A 25,058-nucleotide genomic window follows, 5' to 3' on the forward strand; every position below is an offset into this window, starting at 1 on the left:
TTTTGACTGTCTCCCTTCCAGAAAGGCTGCCTGCTGAGTTTTTTCCCCCCAAAGACAGATGGATTCAGTAAGGAAGTAACAAATGTAACCAAAATACCCAGAAGATTATACTTGTTTAGGGCAGAGTGTCTAAACTCATTCCTTACTGACGTCTTGGGCTGGATACTCTGTGTCGTGCGGACCATCCTCTGTGGCCTCTGTGGCCTCTACCCACCAGATGCCAGTAGTACACGCCCCACCCCCCACCTCTAGTGGTGACAACCGAAAACGTCTCCACTTGGCTACATGTCGCCTAGGCTCCAACATCTCCCCTGGTTGAGAACCAGTGGTTTAAGAGGATTGTCTGCTCATGCATTTCTGTAGGAGAATCTAGGAAATGTCATCGGTTCAGTAAATCTGTTAAGTCTTTTTTCTTAGAGTTTAGAATATAAAACGGTATGGATGCCCTTCGTTTCTGGAACAGATGTGGTTAGTGTTGATACGCTCTTTCATATTTATCACTCACTTATTCAGAAGCCTTTGGGTGCCATGAGCTCCTCGGTGTGAGGGTCACGGGGCGGGTGGAGGGCAGGGGGCAGGCCCAGCCCGTGGCAGTGAGCGTGCTGCGGAGGGGTCCCCTCGAGCCTCCTGGGGAGCAGGGTGTTGCAAACACCTGAGGGTCATCCAGCAACGGTGCCAAGGTGGATTCTCTCAGGTCACTTAGGCCTTTCCCTTAGAGTCCTTCCTTCTGCTGGCTAAAGTGGCACTTTTCCTTCTTTCTAGAAGGGCACCGAGAGGGCACTTACCAGAACCCAGTCTTTTTTCACTTGCTGGAAACAGCTCCTAGATAACAGCCCTCCGCCTGCTAAATGGCTGGTCCACTCAGGCTGCTGCGCCGGCTCACACTTGCAGGTGCGTCCCAAACTCTAGTGCGGGGCACGCTTGCACAGCCACACCCTCCCCTTGGGTCGGAGGCCGCTGGGTGGGAGTGTGCCTCGTGGGGGGGGGAAACCCTGAACTCATCTCTGTAAATGGCCCCAGACGGTTTTCTGAAGCAGAACCTACACAGCACTCACCCACGCACGGGGTAGTCGTGCACACTTGTGTGCGCCACACAGACCGGGGGTGGACTGAAAACAGGCGGTTTTGAGTCTCAAAACTGTGCCTTAGGGGCTTTGTGCCTTTTTTCCTCTCTCCCAAATATTACCCTTAACCTGAGTCACGACCACGGTTGTTTCTACGGGGAAACGGACCCACACGCTCTCATATTCGGCCTCTCAGGAGATGAAAAAAGTCACGGCTTGGTACACGACAACCTGCCCATCAGTTTTTCATTAAATACATTCTGTTTAATAAGGGAGAGAGGTAAAGTTTATGGATCAAGTCATTAAGGGTTTTTCTTCTGATGATGGAAAAAGGGATACGAGAATTCATGTTCTTCATTTGGGGAGAAATACCTGAATGGGAAACTGCGTGTGGATTTTTAATATGTGCTAAAAGACATGGTATTTTAAAGAACTTCTTTAACAAAATGGTCGATAATAAGATTTATTTTAATTTTTCAATCTGCCAAAAAAACCCAAAACAAAAAAAATCAAACTATGCTCATATATATATATGTGTGTGTGTATATATATATATATACAGTGTCGACATTTTCAGAGCACTTACATTAGGAAACATTGTGTTTCTTTTCAACCATATGACAATACTGTGTATGCCACAATAAAATTTACAAAAACAGTCGCATCAGCAGTCATACAAACATCATGATTTTACATTTCAATACACAAGAAAAAAATAGACATCTTCCCGGCACTTTTGTTTCCTCATAACCGCTGCCTGTTTCCAGTCTCCACACGTGCTTTCAGACACTCCAGCTTTTAAAACCTAACAGTGGCTATTTTAGAAGTCCTATCCTCTCCAGATCCAAACTTAAATGAGAAATTTGCCATTTAAAAATACCAACCAATGGTTTATTAATGGGTACGGTGAAGCTTCCCCACCACGATGTGTAAAAAATTGCATGAAAGTAAAAATAAATAAAGCTGTTGTAGAGCAGTTTTGTTTACATCATAGTTCAGAACAGACAAACATAAAACTGTCATTAAAGTTTTATAAAGTAATTATTTATATCCAAATTACAACTGTTCAACAAATCTAATGAAAACAAACTGATTTGGTAAAGGTCCACAGACTTTCACGCCCCAGCACCGTGTGGTTCCAGCTGCCATGGGCCGCGGTGATGACGTATCGCGTGTTCTGACATAAGGCACTAGGTCTGAAGAGGCCATGCACTCGCCTTATGTCATATTACCTGTTACAGACCAGTGAATTCTTTGAAATGAAAAGTAATAAAAATTTCAGGACACAGTGCACTTTAATAACATACAGCATTTGAAATCGTTCAGACAAAGGTCTGAAAATAGTCTTTTAATGCAAGCCTGAATCTTCAAACACATAAACTGTTTCTTATGCTCAGTTTCAATATCACTGGAAAAAATAACCCATCACTAAACCCTGATATACATTCTTAGCCATTCGACTGTCTTCTGTCACGGTCAGTGTTCATGAGGCAAAGCGTGACCCAGAATCTCTGTTCAGGTTCTCCTCCAAGGGCTTCTCCACTCACAGTGGTCATTCTGCTTCCGCCTCCTTCTGTTTGGCACCTGTTGGTAGATGGAGAAATGAAAGTCTCAAAGCAACAGAAAAATACGCCGCAGCTGGGCCTGTCCTACACATAGGAGCAGTGGTCCACCCCACCCCCTGGCTTGGTGGTCTTCACCCATATTCTGCAGTGCCTTGGGAGAATGTTTTAGATGTCGCGAGGCGGGGACAGGAGACGAGCAGGTGGCTCCAAGCGCCTCACCCCCACCTGCAGTCACAGCAGCCCACTTCGAATCTGTGTTACCATGTCAGAAGTTGAAATATGCAAGATTCAGTTTGAAAAAAAAAACGTTCTAGCAGTAGAACTGCTAGAATTTTTAAAAGAAGGAACGCATGTGTTTTAGTGAAGGTGCACAGTATTGCTGTCACACAGGCGAACCTCCTTCCTTGTGCTTCGCTTTACTGCATGTTGCAGAGGAGTCTGTTCTTACAAACTGAAGGTTTGCAGCAACCCTGCATCAAGCCAGTCTACTGGTGCCGTCTGCCAAACAGCATTTGTTCTGTGTCTGTCACATTCTGGGAATTCTGTGTTTCAAAGTTTTTCATTATTTTACCTGTTATGGTGATCTGCGATCAGTGATCTTTTTCGAAAAGATGTGAGAGAGAAAGATGTGGGGGATGGGCAGAGGGAGAGAATCTTTCAAGCAAACTCCCTGCTGAGCGTTGAGCCCAGTGCAGGACTTCATCCCATGACCCAGGAGATCATGACCTGAGCTTAACCAGCTGAGCCACCCAGGGGCCCCTCAGTGATGTCTGATGTTACTGTTGTAATTGTTGGCACCACGAACCACACACATATAAGACGGCAGCTTAATAAATGTGTGCCTGCTGACTGCTCCACTGACCAGCCTTTTCCCCCGATCCCTCTTCCTCTCCTCGAGCCTCCCAGTCCCTGACACAGTTCAGCAGCAGCCAAAGTAGGAGAGGAGAAGGCAGCGCCCGGCTGCCAAGCCCCGAAGGACAGGCCGCCCTCTGGTGCGGGGCTAACGCGGCCGGTGACCTGAAGTTGAAGCCGGCGCTCGGGGACCGTCCTGAAACCCGTCGGGGGCTGAAGAACGAGGCTACGTCGGCTCCGCCTGTGCTCTAGAACCGGGACGACAAAGCGGCAGCGGGAGAGCAGAACGGGGAGCGCGGCCTGAAGCGGGGACCGACGTGCCGCAAGCTCAGGAGCAAACGGGACCGGACCGGCCGAGCAGGTGCTGCTCCGGGACGAGCAAAGCACGGGGTTGCCCGAGTCCCCTCCCCGGGGCGGGGGGAGACGAAGAAGGAGCCAGCACAGGACAGCAGCTCGGCTGATGAGGCGGCGGCGGGGCCGGAGAGGACCGACTCCCATTCCGAAGGCAGCTGTCCTGGGGGGTGACGGGCCCCCGGGCGGCCGCGGCCGCCGCGGAGAAAGCGCGCGTGACGGGCGAGCCGTCGGGGCGGCGAACCGCACGGTGGTCTGAAGCAGCCTCCAGCGCCCAGCACCCGGAGGGCTCAGCGGCCGGCGGCGGCGCCCACACCCTCCACCCGCGGGAAGACCGACCCGCTGACCGCTCCGGGGGGCGGGCAGCACGTTCGCAGGGAGGGCTCGTCCAACCGAGGCCTGCACGTGGTCGTTTTAAAATTCCTTGGACCCGCTTTATCGCGATATTCGCTTTATTGCAGTGGTCTGGAACCGAACCCAGTTATCTCTGAAGTGCGCCTGTACACACTTAAAAAAAGCGTTAGAACGTTTATGGGTATTTGCACGGAACACCTATCTGGCTGTTTCCAAATGGGCCGGTGGGAGCGCTACCATTTTTCTCAACACAGTGGCTTCTCCTGTTTTAGCTTCGGGCACAAGACTTTTGAAAGAGATTAACAACCTATAAAACAAGGGGCTAACGAGTTGCAGTACGCTCCTGCTTTCAGATTAGGTACTCACCGGTGGTGTGTGGCGCATATACGTAGTTCCTTTGGACAGTCTTAAGTTTTACTTTAGCTGCTGCTAAACTTATTACAGCGAATCGGTGTCCTCAGTGGAGGACTGTCAGCTGTTGAAAAGAATGACCTCTGGTACCTTTTATTTGTGTAACAGTGGATGCTTTCTAAAACTGCCTCTTACTGACTAGTCCGTGAACACCCACCCGACGGCACGGCTCCTGGGTACAGTGCCTCGTCGCGCACAAACCAATTCGTGCATGGTTTTGGTTTCAATTCAGAGAGTCTTTGGAGGGATGCCCGCCTGTGTTGGGCTGCTCGCTCTACAGCTGACTGGGCAGAGGCTACATGAGCTGAGCAGCTTGCCCACACTCAGGCAGCTGTGAGGGCATGCGGGGGATCAGGCACATCGGGCTGCACTCATCTGATGCTTACACAGCACCGTCCCTCACGGTGTGAGCGTCTCAAGGGCTGCTGATCCGAGGCAGGCCGGCCCTGTGTTCCAGGAGAGTTCTGCTCCAAATGTTCACTTGTCATCCAATTAATTAGGAACACGGAGCGTCTTCCCAAACAGTGTTCCACACACTACATTGTAGAGAATTCTAATTCAACTACTATCTTTAGAACATTATTTCTATGGTAACGCACATTTCAAATTCTGGCTGTGAAACAGGGTTCCTCCCCACAGAGCAGTATTAGGGACTTAGAATTTTTTAAAATCTCAAATGTGGATGGAAATGTAAACTCATCCAGCCCAATATTCTCATTTTAAACTTTTCAAAAAATTATTTTAAAGTAATCTCTATACCAATCTGGGGCTTGAACTCACAGCCTCCAGATCAGGAGTCGGATGCTCTAGTGACGGAGCCAGCCAGGAGCCCCAGGCAACATTCTCATTCTTATGGCCTGTGACACGAGGCATAAAGACGATAAAGCACTTGACTTGTTTGCTCTTGAGTTTGTAATGCACAAAGAATCTTGGCCACAGGACAGAGGAGGGCTGAAATTCACCCTGACGCTGTTGGGCACATGTGTGCGTTGGCCCAGGCCCACTGCCCGGGAAAGGGGTGCCTTTTTCTGAAGGTGCCAAGCTATGTGCCTGCAAGGAGGAGTCTGCTCTTGAGGAGGCCTTTTCCCACTGCACGTGAGGGAGCTGTGTAAGTTGTAGGTTAGCTTCATCACACTCCCTGGACTGGTCTTGCTCCTCTGCTCGATGTCACGTGTGTGAGGTCGAATACAGCAGTGTGTGTTCATGGTCAGTTCTGTGTGGGGCATTCCACAGAACGAACGTCATGCAATCTGCCGCTTCTGCTAGGTGTTTGGGTTATTTCCAGTTTTGGGTTATTACAAATAATGCTGTCAACAGTCTCACATTCATTTAGTCATTTTATCACTATTTCATGATTATGAAGATTATCGTGAGTTTCAGGTTCCCTAAGAGCTGAAATTGAAAATGACTGTCCAGAGTTTCTGAGCCCGTGGACGGCCCCCAGGTGTTGCTGCTCTCACGTCGTGGATGGGCTGTTTCTCACTGGTGCCACGGATTCCTTTCAGATGGGCATCTTTAGGTTATAAACCAACTGAAACCTAGACTTGGCTAGTTTGGTTTCTGAACTCTGAAAATCAATACTCGAGTATATGGCACACTTCAGACTCTCAGAAGTGACTCAGTCTGCGGTCTTGGCCTGTCTTGGCACAGCTTAGTCCGGCCCCAGGCTGGACTGTTTGTACTTCATGGGGGCGGGAAGGGGAGAAGCAGGGAGGAGAAAGAGGGCTGGTGATTTTCAGACCCTTCAGCCCACCCCTCGCTGTGAAACATGGCACACAGGAGACACCAACCCCTCTTTTTTTGGAGGCCCCTCCCCATCTCCGTGCACGCTCCCTGACTGCAGCGTGAGTGCTTGCTCAGAGTTGATCTGGCAGAGGATGAGGTTAGCCACCAGCGCTGTTTGCTCGTTGGTGTAATTTCCAATACACTATTAATGGAAAAAAGTTTGTGTTTAGGTCTTCTGTTTCATATACTCAAAACACAAGTTTTGTTTTTTTTTTTTTTAAGGGTAGATAATGGTTTCAATAGTTAGAACCCAATGCATTTCCCACCTATGTTTTCCAGAAAATAGTCCTAAAAATAAAGCAAAACTGAAGAGATCTTTGCTTTTAAATGGAAAAGGTTATGAATCTGGCAATGAATCCTCAATTATTCAGGCACTGTGGTCATGGATAGGATGCTAAGAATACTTTCTATAAACTTTTCTCTCTCACCCAACTAGAGCAGTAAAACTACAAAGAAACACCACACAGAAAATGCGCGTGGTTTCCAGAGGCGTGGGTGCTGCAGGCACCCGCTCCCCGATCGGCCTGCGCGCTAAGGGAAGGGCCGGCGGGCGGCACGCGTACCTGCGGGCGTGAGGATCAGCGCTTGCAGGATGTCCGACAGGGAGATGATGCCCACGATGCTATCTGCTTCGTTCACGACCACCAGCCGATGCACCTGCAAACGAGACAAGTAGCTCCCCTGTCAGTTTACAGAAGGTTCTGCCTACAATGGGTATTAGCAAATATGTCTTTCATATACTATACAAGGAATACATCCCACAAATAAGAGACAGAAACCATGTCCAGAACGATGAAAGGTCTTAGGCTCTAAAGTTAAAATGCAATGCTGACTTTAACTACTTGTAGGAAAAATTTGCCAGCTATGTCCCACTGTTCTTAGATTTTAGAATATTAACATATGAACGGTACAACCCAAAACATGAAGTACGATGTAGTCATAATACTCTCTTAAGCATAAGTTTTTACATTTTTAAAGTAGTATTTCAGTTTCAAGTAACTATCCGCTACTGATTTACACGGGAAAGACGTCCAAATGAGCGCTGGAACAGAACAGGTCACGGTTCATTGTTTTATAGTCTTTTCTCCACGAAGTTCATAATTAATATGTTCATATGGTTCAGAGGATAAATGAGCTATAATAAAGTAAATAGAGTACATTCACATCTCATGTTCTACTCAAGTCTTTTATAAGCGAATGGCCAGTGTTTTGAGGTATTACTCTGACAAAGCATCCTTAACACAGGAAAGGAGTGAGCAGGCATCAAGCTTCTCTGAGCGCCTCTGACTTCCAAGCTTTAGCACTTAGGCCTGAGGCAGCCACACACCTGCTGGTTACCCTGGAGACGATCCTCTTCTTCTCCCTCTGGAACAGTTACCCGCCCCCCCCACACACACATACTGTGGGGGGCACAGGAAGGAGATGGAAGGAAATTCTATTTTTAGATTTGTCTCTGATACTGTGTTGGGGATGCTTTTCACATCTTAGCTTGCTTCGGGTTTAAAAAAAAAAATGACTTTGTTCTTTCTCATGACATGACTTTTAAGTTTCTCTAGGGGAGTCTGGCTGGCTCAGTCAGAAGAGCATACAACCCTTGATCTCCGGGTCCTGAGTTTGAGCCCCACGTTGGGTGCAGAGATTACTTAAACTTGAAAAATTTCTCTAAAAAAACTGTAGGGTCTTCAATAATTCTGCAATACAATTATTTATAATTATAAATTAAAATAACAGCTTATATCTAGGATCAGAGAACGGTTTCTAGTCTATGAGACACATTTTGTTAACGATCAATAATGCTAATTAAATAACTCTCTTTAGAACTACTGAAGGTCAAGGAGAGGCCATCTCACCCAGAGAATTAATTCTACCAGGCAGAACTGACCACCAAAAACATTTTCTTGTCATTTGCTGCTGAGTCTAAACTGTGAATATTCCTGGGTATCAAAAAGCTGCTGTGGTATTTATGTCATATAAATAAACCAAATCATTGCTGATACTGTTTGCCCTTTCTCCAACAACTGTATTTGAGGTAAAATTGGCCTTGGTCCCCCAGTAAGAAGTCACTGGGTTAAAGAAATTATTTAATTTTTTAAAAAATTGATTTATTATTTTTTTAAGATTTTATTTATTTGAGAGTGAGAGACAGAGACAGTGAGTTAGAACACTGAGCGGGGAGGAGAGGGAGAAGCAGGCTTCCCGCTGAGCAGGGAGCCCGATGCGGGGCTCGATCCCAGGACCCCGGGACCATGACCTGAGCCGAAGGCAGACGCTTAACCAACTGAGCCACCCAGGCGCCCCAATAAATTATTTTAACGGGGAAAAAAGTCAAGATGCATAATGAGAAAAGTACTGAATTACATCTTTATTTTCCTCAATGACCCATTTCCTATTACAAAGGAATATCTGTTGCTTGCCAGATGAACTGAAAGGACAAGCCAGTTACCTTTTTTCTTCTACCTGAGGGATGCATGCTCCAGTGAGAGAGCTCAGAGGAGCACTGCGCTCCTAGGGTTCTCCACATGAGCCAGAACCCCACCACCCGGGAACAGCCAGTTAGTACTGTGCTGTGGGTCCTTCTGGCCTCTCTTCTGCACATATATATGCATATAAATGATTAAAATCATACTATATACAGCAATTGGCTTTTTCTCTTAGGAATACATTGCTAATGTTTTTTTTTTTCATATCAACCAAATACTCTTCTAGAACATTTTTCACTCTTATGAGGGGCTCTATCATATGGACGTCCATTGTCTTTATAAACAGGATCATTACCTATGATCTTCAAAAGGCATGTAATTCTAAGGACCTTATTAAAAGTTAAGATGTATTCCTAAGTCAATGAAAACTCTCTGGAAAACAAGACTGATGGATATTAAATTCAAGTAGAAAAAGTTAAAGAGTTCATACTGAGATGCTAGTCAAATATGTTTCAAAAGCCACAGTAGTGGTAATGGGGGGTGGGGCCTCCCCTCAGGTGAGCACAGGGCAAGGTGGAAGTCTTCAGTACCCAATGATGAAAAGAGAGCTGTGTTTCTATCTGACGGCTCCAGCAAGGGAGGTCGTCTTCTGATGCGACCTCTACTTCATATGTAATATTAAGAACACCTGTTAGCCTAAAAAATTATCAGGGACTTTTCTTCTTGGACTGCATTCTCATATTTACAGTAAAAAGTACCAGAGCGGACATAGCATTATGAATGGATTCTGCCTACTCAGGGACTGTTCCAGAAAGAACACTGCTGCATCCTTCAGTCCTAGAGAGGGATAAATGGGAGAACATTCCTATCCCTGGCTAATAAGGAAAGAAATGATCTGGGGAGTGGGTATACTGAATTAGATGCGTTATCCAGTGATCTCGCTCATCTTTTATTTTAGTACACCCAAAAATCCTACACGCAGTAAAGTATGAGGGCACATGAGTGCTGAGGGTCAGGAAGTGATGTTATCAGACTGCCTACTATTATCCAAATCAGGCAAGAGAGAACATTAACTTAAAAAGATCAAAAGATAATTTTGATTTATCCTTCACTTTGTTAAAACTATATAATCATGGGAGCCTGGGTGGCTCAGTTGGTTAAGCATCTGCCTTCGGCTCCGGTCATGATCCCAGGGTCCTGGGATCAAGTCCTGCATTGGGCTCCCTGCTCAGCAGGGAGCCTGTCTCTCCCTCTGCCTCTCTCTCTCTCTTATGAATAAATAAAATCTTAAAAAAAAACCCAAAAAACAAAACTATATAATCACACATTTTTAACTTCAAATTCATAAATACCCTAATGGAACTCAAAGCTCTTGGGACATGTTTTCTTAATTATGTATTTTTTAAACCATGGAAGTCTCTTACCAGTTTGATTCAACTATGATATCAGGACTTATCAATTCAATTCAATAAACATTTCCAGATCAGCTACACGTCAGGCAACACGCGAGGTTCTGGAGAGGGAAAGTGGGAGATCCGACGGAACCAGCCTCCGCTCCCCTGGCCGTTCCCGCGATTCACGATCCCCCCACCGCGGCACCCCGGTCAGTGAGTACTTGGGGCAACAGGGCTGGGGCAGGGGTGCGGAGGGAGGAGTGGCCCCGCTGCCTCACCTCAGCCCGCACTATTCTGTCCACGATGGTCTCCAGGATTTCCAGCTTACTGCACTTCACGACACCCTCGAAATACTGAGAGCGGTGCTGAAGGGCCTGGGTCACTGTGATATCTAGGTTATTGTAGGTTTTTTCAGCAGCAAGGTTCTGTAATAAAGTAACAACGAATTATATCCTTTCATTTCAATTCACATTCATAACCAAAATTAGTAAGTTTCAAGTGACCTGATTTTTAAAAATATTCATGTTCATCACCGTGCCAGGTTATCACATGCAGTTAGCATTATTTCATCATCAATAATAACTAAAGCTTACAAGGTATACCTTTGTCGTGGAGCACCCTTGTGACATAGCATCGGCGTGTCCTACAGAAGAATCCCATTCTTACCCTGTGAGGCTCTAGAGCCCACGTGAATAAAGTCTTTGGAGAGATGGACTAACATTTGTAAGAAGGGGTGAGAAGTGCCCCAGGGTGCCCTCCACAACAGGCTCTCCCTGTGAGCCCTTGCCCGGGGAGCCAGGTTTCCGCTGGGAAGGCGCTGAGGGAGCCCTGGGATGGAGCAGCTGTGGAGGAAGAGCAGGCCAGACAGGCCCCACAGACCCACGGGGCTTTAACCTTAGACGGTCCTGCTCAAATTCCAATTGGCCTGTTTTTGGATGTCTGTTATCGTTAACCAGAATAAATGAAACAAAAGGGTTTGAGACAGCTGGTTGCGAAGTATTTAACACTGCGATCAACATTAGGACCAAAAAAGATGAGCACATTTGGGGCTACTAGAGTTTCAGTTCACTTTCTTAGAAATGCCATAAAACCCTAAGGAAGTGCATTTAAAATGGGGAAAAGAAAGCAGCCAGAGGAAAGATGTAGTACCACCACTAGTAGATTTATACCGGGGATTAGAAAATAGGACTTGCAATCATTCTCCTGAATGCTTTCTGCTGTTGTTCTCATCAGCAAACAACGGGATCCCTAGCAAGGGATCCACCAGTTCGCGTGCACGCTAAGCACCTGCCGGCTGGCAGAATGAACAATGTCTTGTGCACGGCAATAGGACCATTTAAAGTATTTACACCTGCTGTAGTGCTGGATAAACTATCCATATACTGAAAAGACAACTATAAAATACTAACATATTCACTGCTAAGCCAGTGAACATTAAGTACAGTGACTATGGGCAGTCTACGGAATCCTCTGATCCACACATCCACAAAAGCTATTAAATTAGGGAAAACCACAAACAGGTAAGTGAGTTCATTTTAAATGCATTCTAGATGACAGGTGTGACAAAATTAAAAATACTTACAATTACATCAAATTTGGAATAAATATCTACAACTTTTCCTAAAAATGAAAACAGATGTTAGAAAAATGTCCTAGAAACAAAAAATAACATTTAAAATCTATCTTAACCAGATACTTACTAGCAATAAAGTATTGCTAAGTAACAAACTTGTCTAACTTTAAACAAACATTAAATCACATGTTAATGGAAGATGTGAAAATAAGCCAGTTAGAATTCTCATTAACCCGAGGGCTCCTTGGTGCTGACTTGATCTGCCTTATCTAAATTTTCATCCCCAACCCCTGCCCGCCACCCACCGGATCTGATCCATTGACTATTTAACATAAGTTTGCCCCCAGGGGACAAAGTGTGGTCTCCGAGGCCCTGGTAGGATCAAACCCACAGACCTGACTCATCCACCACAGGCAAGGCCGACACTCGTCTCTCTACAAAGACGTTCAAGGCTTTGATGATGGGAGTGTCCGGGTGGATGAAGGCGATGTTGTGATAGGTCCCAATTCCAAGGGCATCCAGGTTCTGCTTCATGAAGGCAGGCTTTGGCATATCAGACATCTAAACAGGAAGATAAATACAAATGCTCTAGAGCCCAAACAGACCTTTTTAATGTTCACATGTCCACACTTGGACGAAAAACTTATGTATAACAAATTAAAGTTAGTGTTCTCTACCAATCTACCTGGCTGTCTGAATTAACATGGAAGTGTTACGTATAAGAATTGTAGTTTTTGTTCAAACTGGTTTCTATTCTAAGCTTATATTTAACTACTCAGTAAAATACTGCAGAACACACAGATCGTAAGGTTCCCTTTCCCTTCACTCACTGAAAACGTGGATGGAAGAGGGAACAAGAGGTCTCTGGAAATTAAGACCCACAGCCACCCAAGAATCCTTTATTCTTAGTTACTTATGTTAAATTCCTGGCCCTGTCAGCATTATTTACGAAGAACCCACACATTTCCAAACACAGAGTGTTTGATGGGAATGGTCTGAGTTGCGGCTGAGCTAGTCCTCACCCCATCCCACCCGACATCCTGAACTCTCCTCTGGAGGACTCTAACTTGTGATTACTAGGAGCAAAGAACAAGCCAACTGAACAGAATTAAAAGAACCTTTAAAAGTTCACTTTTCTTTTCATCGGCTGTTTTAGAGGAGGAGGGAGAAGTCAGAAGAGAGAAGTCTAGGGTCACGTTTGACTAACAAAATAAGGTCTATGGTTTCAAAGATCCACCTTGATAAAGGGTACAGTTGATTCCGTCCTCCTGGTGTACCTTATAATTATCAGGAAAAGATGAACAATTAGAAGAAACAAAATGTTCAAGTCAAAGAGTTCATCAATATTCAAATCATGAGAATCCTAGAAATTTAGAGAAAAAAAGAAAGACCTATTAGGTCATCTAGCCCATCTTGATGCGGGTTAACCCCTGTTCTATATTGTACGCTTAGGCTAACTGTCAAATGTCTCCACGGGTAAGGCCACTTTTTCTCAGAAGATGATCTCAATTCAGTAAAAATCAGGGTCTGAAATTTATTTAAAATTCTGTTACTTTAATCTGAAAACCTCTAGTTGCATATTCTAAGAGCGTGATTTAATTACCATATTGGCCCAAATGTAAGGCGGTACCGGCAGAGGCAACCTCCTCTACTCTTGATGGAAGAGAAAACACCAAGGCCTGTCTCCAGCTGATACTCCTTGTCTGCAGGAGCGCAGCCTCGAAAATGGGCTGGACTCGACCTCGTCACATCTGGGAGACCTGGCGCAGGTTTAACCCTCTGAGCCAGGCACCTCTGAGCCGAGGGGCAGCGGGGAGGAGGGACGCCACGGGGCAGAAACCACTCTGCCACGTGCCCGCGGTGACCTGCAAAGTCGCTCCACCTCGCAGTTTCACCACCTATAAAATGGGATTAATCAAAATACCTACCTGAGAGGGCAGAGGCGAAGATTAGCCGTGTCTTGTGAAGTGCTGAGGACAGGATCTGCCCCGTCATCAATGCGTAAGAGTATGTAGCTCTGACGATTAACGTTATTTTACAATGCTTACTCTCTGAGGGGCTGAAAGCCTGAGGGCCCTGATACACAGCCCCAGCCTGGGTCCCGTCCAGCCTGGACGCTGGGGCGGCGGCCCGAGCAGCACACGGGCCTGTGCACGACAGAGGTGACGTCTGTCCAGTCATCTCCACACGTCCCTAACTGTCCCTGACACGGTCTCTCCACTAAACTGTGTGCTTTTCAGTAACCTACCTTCTTTCTTAGCATTTAACCACGGAGAGTGTTAGTTTTACACGTAAACTACTAAAATATAGGACTGGCTTGGTGGACAAGGGATTTCTCCCACTTACTAAACCCCCTGTGGTTCTGCCTGCAAAACTGAGGCAGAGCCCCGGGAGAAGGAGCCTTGGCTCCTTTGCATCACACCAGAATGCGAGTTTATTTCCGTAATTGAAGCTGTGTAGAAGGAAATGGGAAAGCTAATGTGATGTAGATTTTTAATGTCTGTTAAGTTCTTTTGAAAAATGATTTCACGGGGCAGCTGGGTGGCTCAGTAGGTAAAGCGTCTGACCTGTGATTTCAGCTCAGGTCATGATCTCAGGGGTGTGAGACGGAGCCCTGCGTCGGGCTCTGCACTCAGTGTGGAGCCTGCTTAGGATTCTCTCTCCTTCTCCCTCTGTCCTCCTTTCTCTCTAAAATAAATAAAATCTTAAAAAAAAAAAAAAAGACTTCATATGATCTCTTCTGAAGCAGGAATGAGGCCTCCTACTGGTCACAGCAGACCAACTACTTCTAACCTCAAACTCAGTGCGTGTAATCCAAAGGAAAAAAATTAAAGCCCTCTTGTAAATACTCTGGTCCTTCTGAGCCTCTTTTAATATTGACCAAAGAGATCAATATTATGGATGATTATGAAGACATCTCGTTCCAAATACAGTTGAGAAAACCTACAGATAACACAGCCCGAATTTGGACCAACATGGTACTCTCTTGCCAAAATTTTATTCGCTTTGTGTTTTTCTATCACAGCAATTTATAATAAGATAATCCTGGGGACAGTATTTTTTGAATGTTTCCAAAACCATGATACCAATAAAGCATCATAAGGCAGTTTGCTATAAATACTGGCTCAATTTATCTTACACAACACTTTCTTAATTAGACTGACTTGCAAATTGCTTTACTGCCCCTCATATTTTAGGTGATAAAATATTCTAATTTAAATAGAGGATTCCAAGGGTTTTTATTATTTTGATACTTGCACTGAAAGGCGATTGCTTTTTAATTGGAATCAACTTGAAGAATGTGCAATTTAAATAGAAGTAAGTTGAGAAATTGCAGCTGAGAAACGGAGACCTCCTAACAATCCCAATTCCAAAATTAATGTCTCCTACTGAGGTGAAGGAGCCAACTTACTTGAAGTTAATTAGTTAAAGTAGATGCAACTATGTCTTTAGAAACACTAAAAACTACTTACAAAAAGCTGGAGGAACTTGAGGATTCTTTTGTGGGTAAGTATATAAAGTGCATTCCCACTGATAGGGTCAATAACTGGCAATCTGTGGATTTTATTTTTGATCAACGAGTATACAGCATCGAAGAGGCTGTGGGAAAAGCCATCAAAGTTGTTAGGAGGCTTTAAAGAAAGATGTAAAACGCTCTGGACCACCCCTGCTTTAGAAGCATTTTCAGTGTTTTTTACATCATAGCAATAAATGTTGACTTGATTTAAAACAGTGTTTTGGAAAAGTTTTAAACTGGCTATCTCAGCAAATGTTTTGATTTTTTGGTCTGTGTTAACGGCAGCTACAAGAGCGAGCTCCAGATCGCTAAGGAGAGAAGTTTCTAGTAGTGCGTTTAACACTGCTGTTCGAGAGACGGCAGTGGCGAGCCCCTGGGACCACGAACAGACACCAGCAGCGGTGGGGAGCTGCGGACTGTGCCCTGCACTGGGGCCGGCTTCGTGTGGCCCGCTCCTGGACTGCCAACCAGGAGACCAGTGTGTTTACCTGGTTGTTTTTTCAGGACTTGGAAATAAAGTAATAAAAATCAGTATTCCACTTTTTCTTGTTCGTGCTTAGAGTTTGAAGAACATTTTCATACAATGTGGAAATGTATCAGAGCCGTCCCAGAAAGTCTGGATCACAACATATGTGCTAGAGCGCTACTGAGGGGCAGCGTGTTCTTCCGACCGCCTCTGGACCAATGTCTAACAGAGATTGCCCTTCAACATCGGGGCACATTAGAGCCCCCCCCCCGGGGGGGGGGGCCTGCTATAATGCACATTCCTGGGCACTACTCTTCAGAGGCCACCGAGCAGGTCGGACGTGGAGCCCAGGCATGGGCAGAATTAACAAGCTCCCCAGAGGGTTTGTGTGGCAGGTGATCAGGATTTTAAAACTGTTTAGTATGACCCTCTTCCCAGCCCCTTATCAATCCTTTGGGCAAACAATGGCTGAGTCTATGGTCTCTAAATTTATTAAGTTTGATATCTGAAATAAAGGAGGCTGTCCCCTATCTAGATTAAAAAAAAATCTATCAATCATGGAAACAAAACGAGAATCTGAATAAAGGAGAAAAACTTTACACGTTTACCTTGCGTCTGGAGATATATTCACTAAAGGCTTAAATGTTTCTTGTAAATAAAGCTCTGTTTTTATAGAAAGAAAATATACAATTAGTAACACATTGGCTGTTTGCAATTATTACATAAATTTCTCTTCACTTTACAGATAACAATTAGAGGGATTAAAAACCAAAATCAAATAAATCTACTTTACTGAACACTACTGTATAAATTATAGTTAGGACTATTTTAAACAACTTATAAACTGTTTTCACGACATTGCCATTGTGGAAAAATTAAGTATTTGAAAACAGTATTACAACAGATGTTTTAAGAAGAAAAGTCAAGCAACTGGATGTAAAAAGCAGTACCAGCAGAGGTCACTAGAATGCTACCAAATTACTATCACCCTCCAGAGATGAAGCGCTCATGAAATCCTTTAAAACTAATTTTTGTAGGTTTTAACAAACTTTGTTCTTTAAGCGTTCTTAAGTTTTATTTTACCAAACTGATGCTCAAAATCTGTATCCTGGGGATCTTTGTAGTCTATAGAAATTATCTTTCTAAAGATCCACTGTAACTAATTGCCTTGCTGAGGTTTCTCCACAGAAAGCATTCAAGAATATCTTGACATTACCATTATTACTACCGAATACCATGTAATATCAAATTGTAAATATACTTAAATCTTGGTCTTACATTACTTATATAGAATTTGGTAAGAAGTATCTCTCTTGGTATTAAGTTATATACTCATAACAGGCAGTGCTAAGATACAGATTTCATGTTGACCGAGTTTGTTTGCTTTGACTTGATAAAGCCATTATAAACCAACTATATCATTCGATGAAATTTACAGGTCAAAGGGAATTAAAAGAGCCCCTAGCCCTTTAGAGAATTCTAATGGACGTTCAGATTTCACAGCTGCCACTCACAAAGGTTGCTTATCATTCCAAGCAGATTTTCCATTTTTAATTAATGTTTTTCTGTCTACAGGTCCCTCCATTTCTGTCCAGGCTTTTCTCTGAGACCCCTACACAAGCCCTCCCCCAATGTCTGTCAGACTGCCTTCCTCAGTGACTTCCACCCCATCCAATCCACCCCCCGCCCCACCGATCCAGCACGATGGGTCTAAGACAGAACAATCACACAGTCGTAGAATGAGAATTTAAAAAGTAGCTCCATTTCAGAAACGATCCTGTGATTTTAAAGGGTTATTTTTTCATGTGATTTATCCAAATCTTCCAGTTTAAAGTTCATTTGTTCTATATTTCTCCATATTTTGTAAAGAAATAATTATTAAATTTAAGAACAGATCATTGCTTTTATTAGTTGTAGGAGGCATTCCCCCTTGGTGCATTTTCTATCTAGAGACATGTCTGTGGGCAAGGACAGCCACACTCAGGAGTGAGTGGTGACTCCGCTGGGGGCAGTGGCTGGGGCCCAGGCGAGCTCATTCGTCCTTATGTCCCAGCCTTAGTATAAAGACATGCTATAGGTTCTCTATAAATGTCCATTCAACAGAATGGATCATATTTATAATAGTATGGTACACTACCGAGATTAAAATAGAAATGTTTTAATTATGTAGTTTATTAAGCAGAGAGAGAAGGATCCGTGAAGTTAAAACATATTTTACAAACTAAGCAGAACATTTTTTTCCTGATATGAAAAATTTTTAACGCCCAATTGTGCTTACCCCTCCATGTTTCAATCTTATGTTCCTCTAATTCATAAATCTGTACCTGCAAATGAGAAAAATTCTTATTTACAAATGTTAACATATACTACATAAGAAAAATTACTTCATAACTACTGCAGAGTCCCATAATTCAGCAGGTGGAAACAAGATAATTCAGAAATACTGGAAATATAAAATGCTCTACATTTCTTTGGAGATAAATGTTTTCTAAATTTAAAACATAATTTAGGTGCCTGGCTGGCTCAGTCAGTGGTGTGTGCGACTCTTGAGCTCAGGGTTGTGAGTCTGCGCCCCACACTGGGTGTAGAGTTACTTAAAAAATAAAAAATCTTAAAAAAAAAAACTAGTTATAATATTTTCGTTATTTTAACATGAAAATTTCTGATACACTTAAATTTTAAAACATAAATGGACATACATACCCAATTCCTTCTTTTTAAAGATACAGAAAATTTTTAGCAACTCTAGTTTAAAAAGGACAAATGGTTAAATTGTGCTAAGGAGAGATAGAGGAGAATTTACAACCAACACCATAAATACAATTATAAGAGAACATTATGAGCAATTATATGCCAACAAATTAGGCAATCTGGAAGAAATGGATACATTCCTAGAAACTATAAACTACCAAAACTACCAAGAAATGGATACATTCCTAGAAACATATAAACTACCAAACATATAAACTGAAACAGGAAGAAATAGAAAACCTGAACAGACCCATAACCAGCAAAGAAACTGAAGCAGTAATCAAAAACCTCCCAACAAACAAGAGTCCAGGGCCAGATGGCTTCCCAGGGGAATTCTACCAAACATTTAAAGGAGAATTAACACCTATTCTTCTGAAACTGTTTCAAAAAATAGAAATGGAAGTAAAACTTCCAAACTCATTCTATGAGGTCAGCATTACTTTGATCCCAAAACCAAAGATCCCGGTAAAAAGGAGAATTACAGACCAATATCCCTGATTGAACACGGATGCAAAAATTCTTACCAAATACTAGCCCACAGGATCCAATGGTACATTAAAAGGAGTATTCACCACGGCCAAGTGGGATTTATCCCTGGGCTGCAAGGGTGGTTCAACATCCGCAAATCAATCAACGCAATACACCACATTAATGAAAGAAAGGAGAAGAACCATATGATCCTCTCAATAGATGCAGAAAAAGCATTTGACAAAATACAGCATCCTTTCTTGATCAAAACTCTTCCGAGTATAGGGATAGAGGGTACATACCTCAATATCATAAAAGCCATCTACGAAAAACCCACAGCGAATATCATTCTCAATGGGGCAAAACAGAGAGCTTTTCCCCTAAGGTCAGGAACATGATGGGGATGTCTACCCTCACCGTGGCTGTTCAACACAGTACTGGAAGTCCTTGCCTCAGCAATCAGACAACAAAAAGAACCTTTAAAAGGCATCTAAATTGGCAAAGAAGTAGTCAAACTTTCACTCTTCTGAGACAACATGATCCTCTATGTAGAAAATCCAAAAGGCTCCACCAAGAAACTGCTAGCACTGATAGGGGAATTCAGCAAAGTCACAGGATATAAAATCAATGCACAGAAGTCAGTGGCATTTCTATACACTAACAATGAAGCAGAAGGAACAGAAATCAAGGAATCGATCCCATTTACAATTGCTCCAAAAACCATAAGATACCTAGGAAAACCTAACCAAAGAGGTAAAGGATCTATACTACTGAAAACTACAGAACACTCATGAAAGAAACTGAGGAAGACACAAAGAAATGGAAAAATATTCCATGCTCATGGACTGGAAGAAGAGATATTGTTAAAATGTCTATGCTACCCAAAGCAATCTATACATCCAATGCAATCCCTACCAAAATACCATGAGTATTTTTCACAGCGCTGGAACAAACAATCCTAAAATTTGTATGGAACCAGAAAAGACCCCGAATAGCTAGCTAAAGGAATGTTGAAAAAGAAAACCAAAACTGGAGGCATCACAATTCTGGACCTCAAGCTGTATTACAAAGCTGTAATCATCAAGACAGTATGGTTACTGGCACAAAAACACAGATCAATGGAACAGAATAGAGCCCAGAAATGGACCCTCAACTCTATGGTCAACTAATCTTCAACAAAGCAGGAAAGAATGTCCAATGCAAAAAAGTCTCTTCAACAAATGGTGTAGGGAAAATTGGACAGCCACATGCAGAAGAATGAAATTGGACCATTTCCTTACACCTCACACAAAAATAGACTCAAAATGGATGAACGACCTCAGTGTGAGACAGGAATCCATCAAAATCCTGGAGGAGAACACAGGCAGCAACCTCTTTGACCTCAGCCGCAGCAACTTCTTGCTAGACACATCTCCAAAGGCAAGGGAAGCAAGGGTAGAAATGAACTACTGGGACTTCATCAAGATAAAAAGCTTTTGCACAGCAAAGGAAACAGTCAACAAAACTAAAAGGCAACCCACAGAATGGGAGAAGATATTTGCAAATGACATATCAGATAAAGGGCTAGTATCCAAAATCTATAAAGAACTTATCAAGCTCAACACCCAAAGAACAAATAATCCAATCAAGAAATGGACAGAAGACATGAACAGACATTTCTCCAGAGAAGACATACAAATGGCCAACAGACACATGAAAAAGTGCTCAACATCACTCATCACCAGGGAAATACAAATCAAAACCACAAAGAGATACCACCTCACACCCGTCAGAATGGCTAAAATTAACAAGACCAGAAATGACAGATGTTGGTGGGGATGTGGAGAAAGGGGAACCCTCCTACACCGTTGGTGGGAATGCAAGCTGGTGCAGCCACTCTGGAAAACAGTATGGAGGTTCCCCAAAAACTTAAAAATACAGCTACCCTATGACCCAGCAATTGCACTACTGGGTATTTACCCCAAAGACACAGATGTAGTGAAAAGAAAGGCCATATGAACCCCAATGTTCATAGCAGCAATGTCTGCAATAGCCAAACTATGGAAAGAGCCCAGATGTCCACTGACAGATGAATGGATAAAGAAGAGGTGGTGTGTGCGTATGTGTGTGTGTATATATCCATCAGCCATCAAAAAAATAATGAAATCTTGCCATTTACAATGATGTGGATGGAACCAGAGGGTATTATGCTAAGCGAAATAAGTCAGAGAAAGACAAATACCATATGATTTCACTCATATGTAGAATTTAAGAAACAAAACAGATGAACATAAGAGAAGGGAAGGAAAAATAAGATAAAGACAGAGAGGGAGGCAAACCACAAGAGACTCTTAAATATATGGAACAAACAGGCTGGAGGGGAGGTGGGTGGGGGGATGGGGTAACTGGGTGATGGGCATTAAGGAGGGCACGTGATGTGATGAGCACTGGTTGCTATACGCAACTTATGAAATACTGAATTCTACCCCTGAAACTAGTAATACAATATATGTTAACTAAATTGGAATTTAAATAAAGAATAAAAAAAATTTCCATTTCCATTTTGTGGAAAACCAGCCATAGAAAATTTTACAAAGACCCTACAAAATCTTTCAAGTGGGAGCTCCCAATCTCACTGAAAATTCAAAAGGAATAAGGTTTGAAAGTAAGACTGGAGATCACCCAAGGAAGAATTAGCACATGTATGATCAACGGCACTAAAACCGGAAAGATGAACACAGGGTCAGAGACCCGTGGGACGGTGTTGAGTGGCCTGATACACATGCAACTGAAGTCCCAGGGGAGAAAGAATGAGATAGAGAAAAATACCTGAAGAAACAGCAGTCAAAAACTTCCCAAATTAGGTGAAGCGCGAACCTAGAAAATCATGGAAACGCAGCATGCCTGGAGCTGGGATACACACAAGGAAAACCAGACGTAGGCGCGGGGCCGCTAGTGCTGAAACCGAAGGAAAGAGTCTTGAACCAGAAGGAAACAGCAGACTATCCAGAGGACAGAAGGATAAACCTTTCTATTGACTTCTGATCCGAAGCACTGGGAGGCGAAAGGACAATGAAATGACATCTTCCAAGTGTTAAAAACAACTGTTAACTCAGTTTCTATAAAACAGCAAAAGTGTTCTCCAGGCATGAGGACGACATCAGGACATTGTCAGATGAACAAGAACCACGATGGCTGGGCACAAGAGAACTGGACGGATGGCCCAGGACCGCGGGCACGGTGGGGGTGGTGCACACACCACAGGCAGCAGTGAGAGACGGCGCCTCAGCATAAAAACTATGAATGCTTTTTCTTTTTACTCTTCATTTTGTTTAAAACAAAAATAAGGGCAGATTAAATGGAACTATATTTTATGCAAAAACCTCAGTATTAACTCCAAATAGATTGTGTGAAGTGAAAGCGGACTCTGAAATTCATACCGCAACCAGAACAGTACAGCGCGGAGAGGTATGGGAAATATCAGTGGAGCTCTGCCAGCCACGACGGAGGGGACAGGGCTACGCTAGTCTCCGGATGCAGACAACTAGAAAATGGGGGAAAATATGTGCAACAGCAGTTCTCAGACATTGGGCAATCGGCAGGGCAGGACTGCCACCCCCGGGAGAAGGCACGCAAACAAACTGAGCCCACAATCACATCTCTCGAGACTGTGACCCAGTTGGGGCACAACACTCCCGCTGAGTTGGAGAGACAGAAATCAAAGTCTGGGCAGACGGAGCCAAGTGGAATTTGTGGGCAGAAAACCAGACAGGAGGAGCCGTCCGGAACAAGAGATGGTGCTGAGATCTCCTTGCGTTTTTGACTGAATACTAAGCAGGCGTGCCCGGGGTGAGAAGACAGGAGGCCAGGCCAAGACTCACAGTGGAAGACATTGCGTCTTGACCAGGCAGAATGGAAAGTCCTCGCTAAACCACCAAGGAATTCCACGGAGATCCTGGAAGCAAGAGAACCGAACCAAAGATGAACACTCTAACAAAGCTTAAAAACTGGCCGCCCAATATAAACATTTGAAAAGATGCTCGTCATCATTAGCCATCGGGGAAATGCAAATCAGACGGACAATGGAATAGCACCTCACACCTGTCAGAACAGCTAGTATCAAAAAGACAAGAAATAGTAAGTGTTGGCGAAGATGTGGAGCAAAGGGGACCCTCGTGCGCTGTTGTGAGAACGGAAGCTGGTGCAGCCGCTGTGGAAAACAGTATGGGCTTTCCTCAAAAAATTAAAAACAGGGGTGCCTGGGTGGCTCAGTTGGTTAAGTGTCTGCCTTTGGCTCGGGTCATGATATCAGGGTCCGAGGCTGCAGCATGATTTACAATAGCCAAGACAAGGAAGCAACCCAAGTGTCCACTAATAGATGAATGAACAAATGCACACACATACACACACACAGGAATACTAGTCATAAAAAAGAACAGAATCTTGCCATTTAAATGTGGCAATGTGGATGGACCTAGAGGGAATTATGCTAAGTGAAGTAAGTCAAACAGAGAAAGACAAATACTAAAGGATTTCACCTAATGTAGAATCTAAAAAACAAAACGAGTACAGAAATATACTCATAGATACAGAGAACAAACTGATGGGTCGCTAGAGGAGCATGGGGTGAAGGGAAAGAGGACCAAGAGGTACAGACTTCGAGTTATAAACTAAGTAAGTCACAGGCGCGCCCGGCGTGGCTCAGTCGCTAAGCGTCTGCCTTCGGCTCAGGTCATGATCCCAGGGTTCTGGGATCGAGCCCCGCGTCGGGGGATGGAGTCCCACATCGGGCTCCTTGCTCAGCAGGGAGCCTGCTTCTCCTTCTCCCACTCCCCTGCTTGTGTTCCTGCTCTCGCTATCTCTCTGTCAAATAAATAAAATCTTTAAAAATAAAATAAATCAGTCATGGAGATATAGTAAATAAAACTGTAACTTTGTATGGTGACAGATGGTAACTAGACCTATTGTGCTAATCAGTTTGTAACGTATAAAAATACTGAATCACTCTGTTGTATGCATGAAACTAATATAACATTGTATGTCAATTATAACTTAATAAAAAAAGAATTTGGACTGTATATTTAGACAACTGCTTTTATAGAAATTTTGATTTAATTAGCTACTGCTAACATTTTTATTTTATTATTTTAAGACTTCTTTATTTTAGAGACAGAGTGTTTGCAAGGGTGGGGAGGGGCAGAGGGAGAGAGGGTCTCAAGCAGACTTCCCAGAGCGCAGAGCCCCGCGTGGGCTGAATCGCACAACCCTGAGATCATGAGCTGAAACCAAGAGTCAGACACTTAACTGAGCCACCCAGGTGCCCCTTGCGGAGATTTTTAATAGGGGTTTAGCTGCATTTTATCAAAATATATCTAGTTATTGGGGCACCTGGGTGGCTCAGTCGTGAAGCGTCTGCCTTCGGCTCGGGTCATGGTCTCAGGATGCTGGGATCGAGCCCCGCATGGGGCTCCCTGCTCCGTGGGAAGCCTGCTTCTCCCTCTCCCACTCCCCCTGTTTGTGTTCCCTCTCTCACTGTGTCTCTGTCAAATAAATAAATAAATAAAAATCTTTAAAAAAATATATATCCAGTTAATAATCATACTTGTGTTGATTTTGCTAGTTCAAAAGCAGACATATGATCATTATAAAGAAAACCAATATTTACCTGCATTGGTAGTATTTAAGAAATCAGATACCTCATGTGAAATAAATATGGGATACATACAAAGTCTTTGGTAAAACTTAATTCTAAGAGTATCTTTTTCTTTTTTAAAGATTTTATTTATTTATTTGACAGAGAGATAGAGAGCACAAGTAGGCAGAGAGGCAGGCAGAAGGAGAGGGAGAAGCAGGCTCCCTGCTGAACAGGAAGCCCAATGTGGGACTCGATCCCAGGACCCTGGGATCATGACCTGAGCTGAAGGCAGCCGCTTAACCGACCGAGCCACCCAGGCGCCCCTAAGAGTATCTTTTTTTATTTTTATTTATTTTTTAAAAGATTTTATTTATTTATTTTGAGAAAGAGATAATGAGAGACAGAGAGCACAAGAAGGAAGAGGGTCAGAGGGAGAAGCAGACTCCCTGCTGAGCAGGGAGCCTGATGTGGGA

General features: G+C 43.7%; 1 protein-coding gene across 4 annotated transcripts in view; it reads right to left on the reverse strand.

The window, feature by feature from the left end:
• Window positions 1-1,527: 1,527 nt before the first annotated feature.
• PRKAG2 (protein kinase AMP-activated non-catalytic subunit gamma 2) overlaps window positions 1,528-25,058 on the reverse strand; it is a 254,073-nt gene continuing 230,542 nt past the window's right edge. For 2 of the 4 annotated variants that reach the window (XM_088018514.1, XM_088018513.1), the window contains exons 9-17: window positions 18,031-18,076; window positions 16,361-16,415; window positions 15,243-15,369; window positions 13,007-13,132; window positions 12,165-12,330; window positions 11,779-11,816; window positions 10,475-10,621; window positions 6,946-7,039; window positions 1,528-2,648 (exon numbers count right to left, since the gene is read on the reverse strand). In XM_088018514.1, coding sequence (XP_087874640.1) covers window positions 2,617-2,648; window positions 6,946-7,039; window positions 10,475-10,621; window positions 11,779-11,816; window positions 12,165-12,330; window positions 13,007-13,132; window positions 15,243-15,369; window positions 16,361-16,415; window positions 18,031-18,076 — 831 coding nt within the window. In that variant the 3' untranslated portion in view covers window positions 1,528-2,616. The remainder of the gene's footprint in view (window positions 2,649-6,945; window positions 7,040-10,474; window positions 10,622-11,778; window positions 11,817-12,164; window positions 12,331-13,006; window positions 13,133-15,242; window positions 15,370-16,360; window positions 16,416-18,030; window positions 18,077-25,058) is intronic. The other 2 variants (XM_028089209.2, XM_028089208.2) reach the window with 1 other exon arrangement.

This window comes from Eumetopias jubatus, unplaced genomic scaffold (assembly GCF_037043125.1).
Source record: "Eumetopias jubatus isolate StellerSeaLion01/CBP00866 unplaced genomic scaffold, mEumJub1_p1.0 scaffold_14, whole genome shotgun sequence".
Classification (NCBI taxonomy): Eukaryota; Metazoa; Chordata; class Mammalia; order Carnivora; family Otariidae; genus Eumetopias; species Eumetopias jubatus.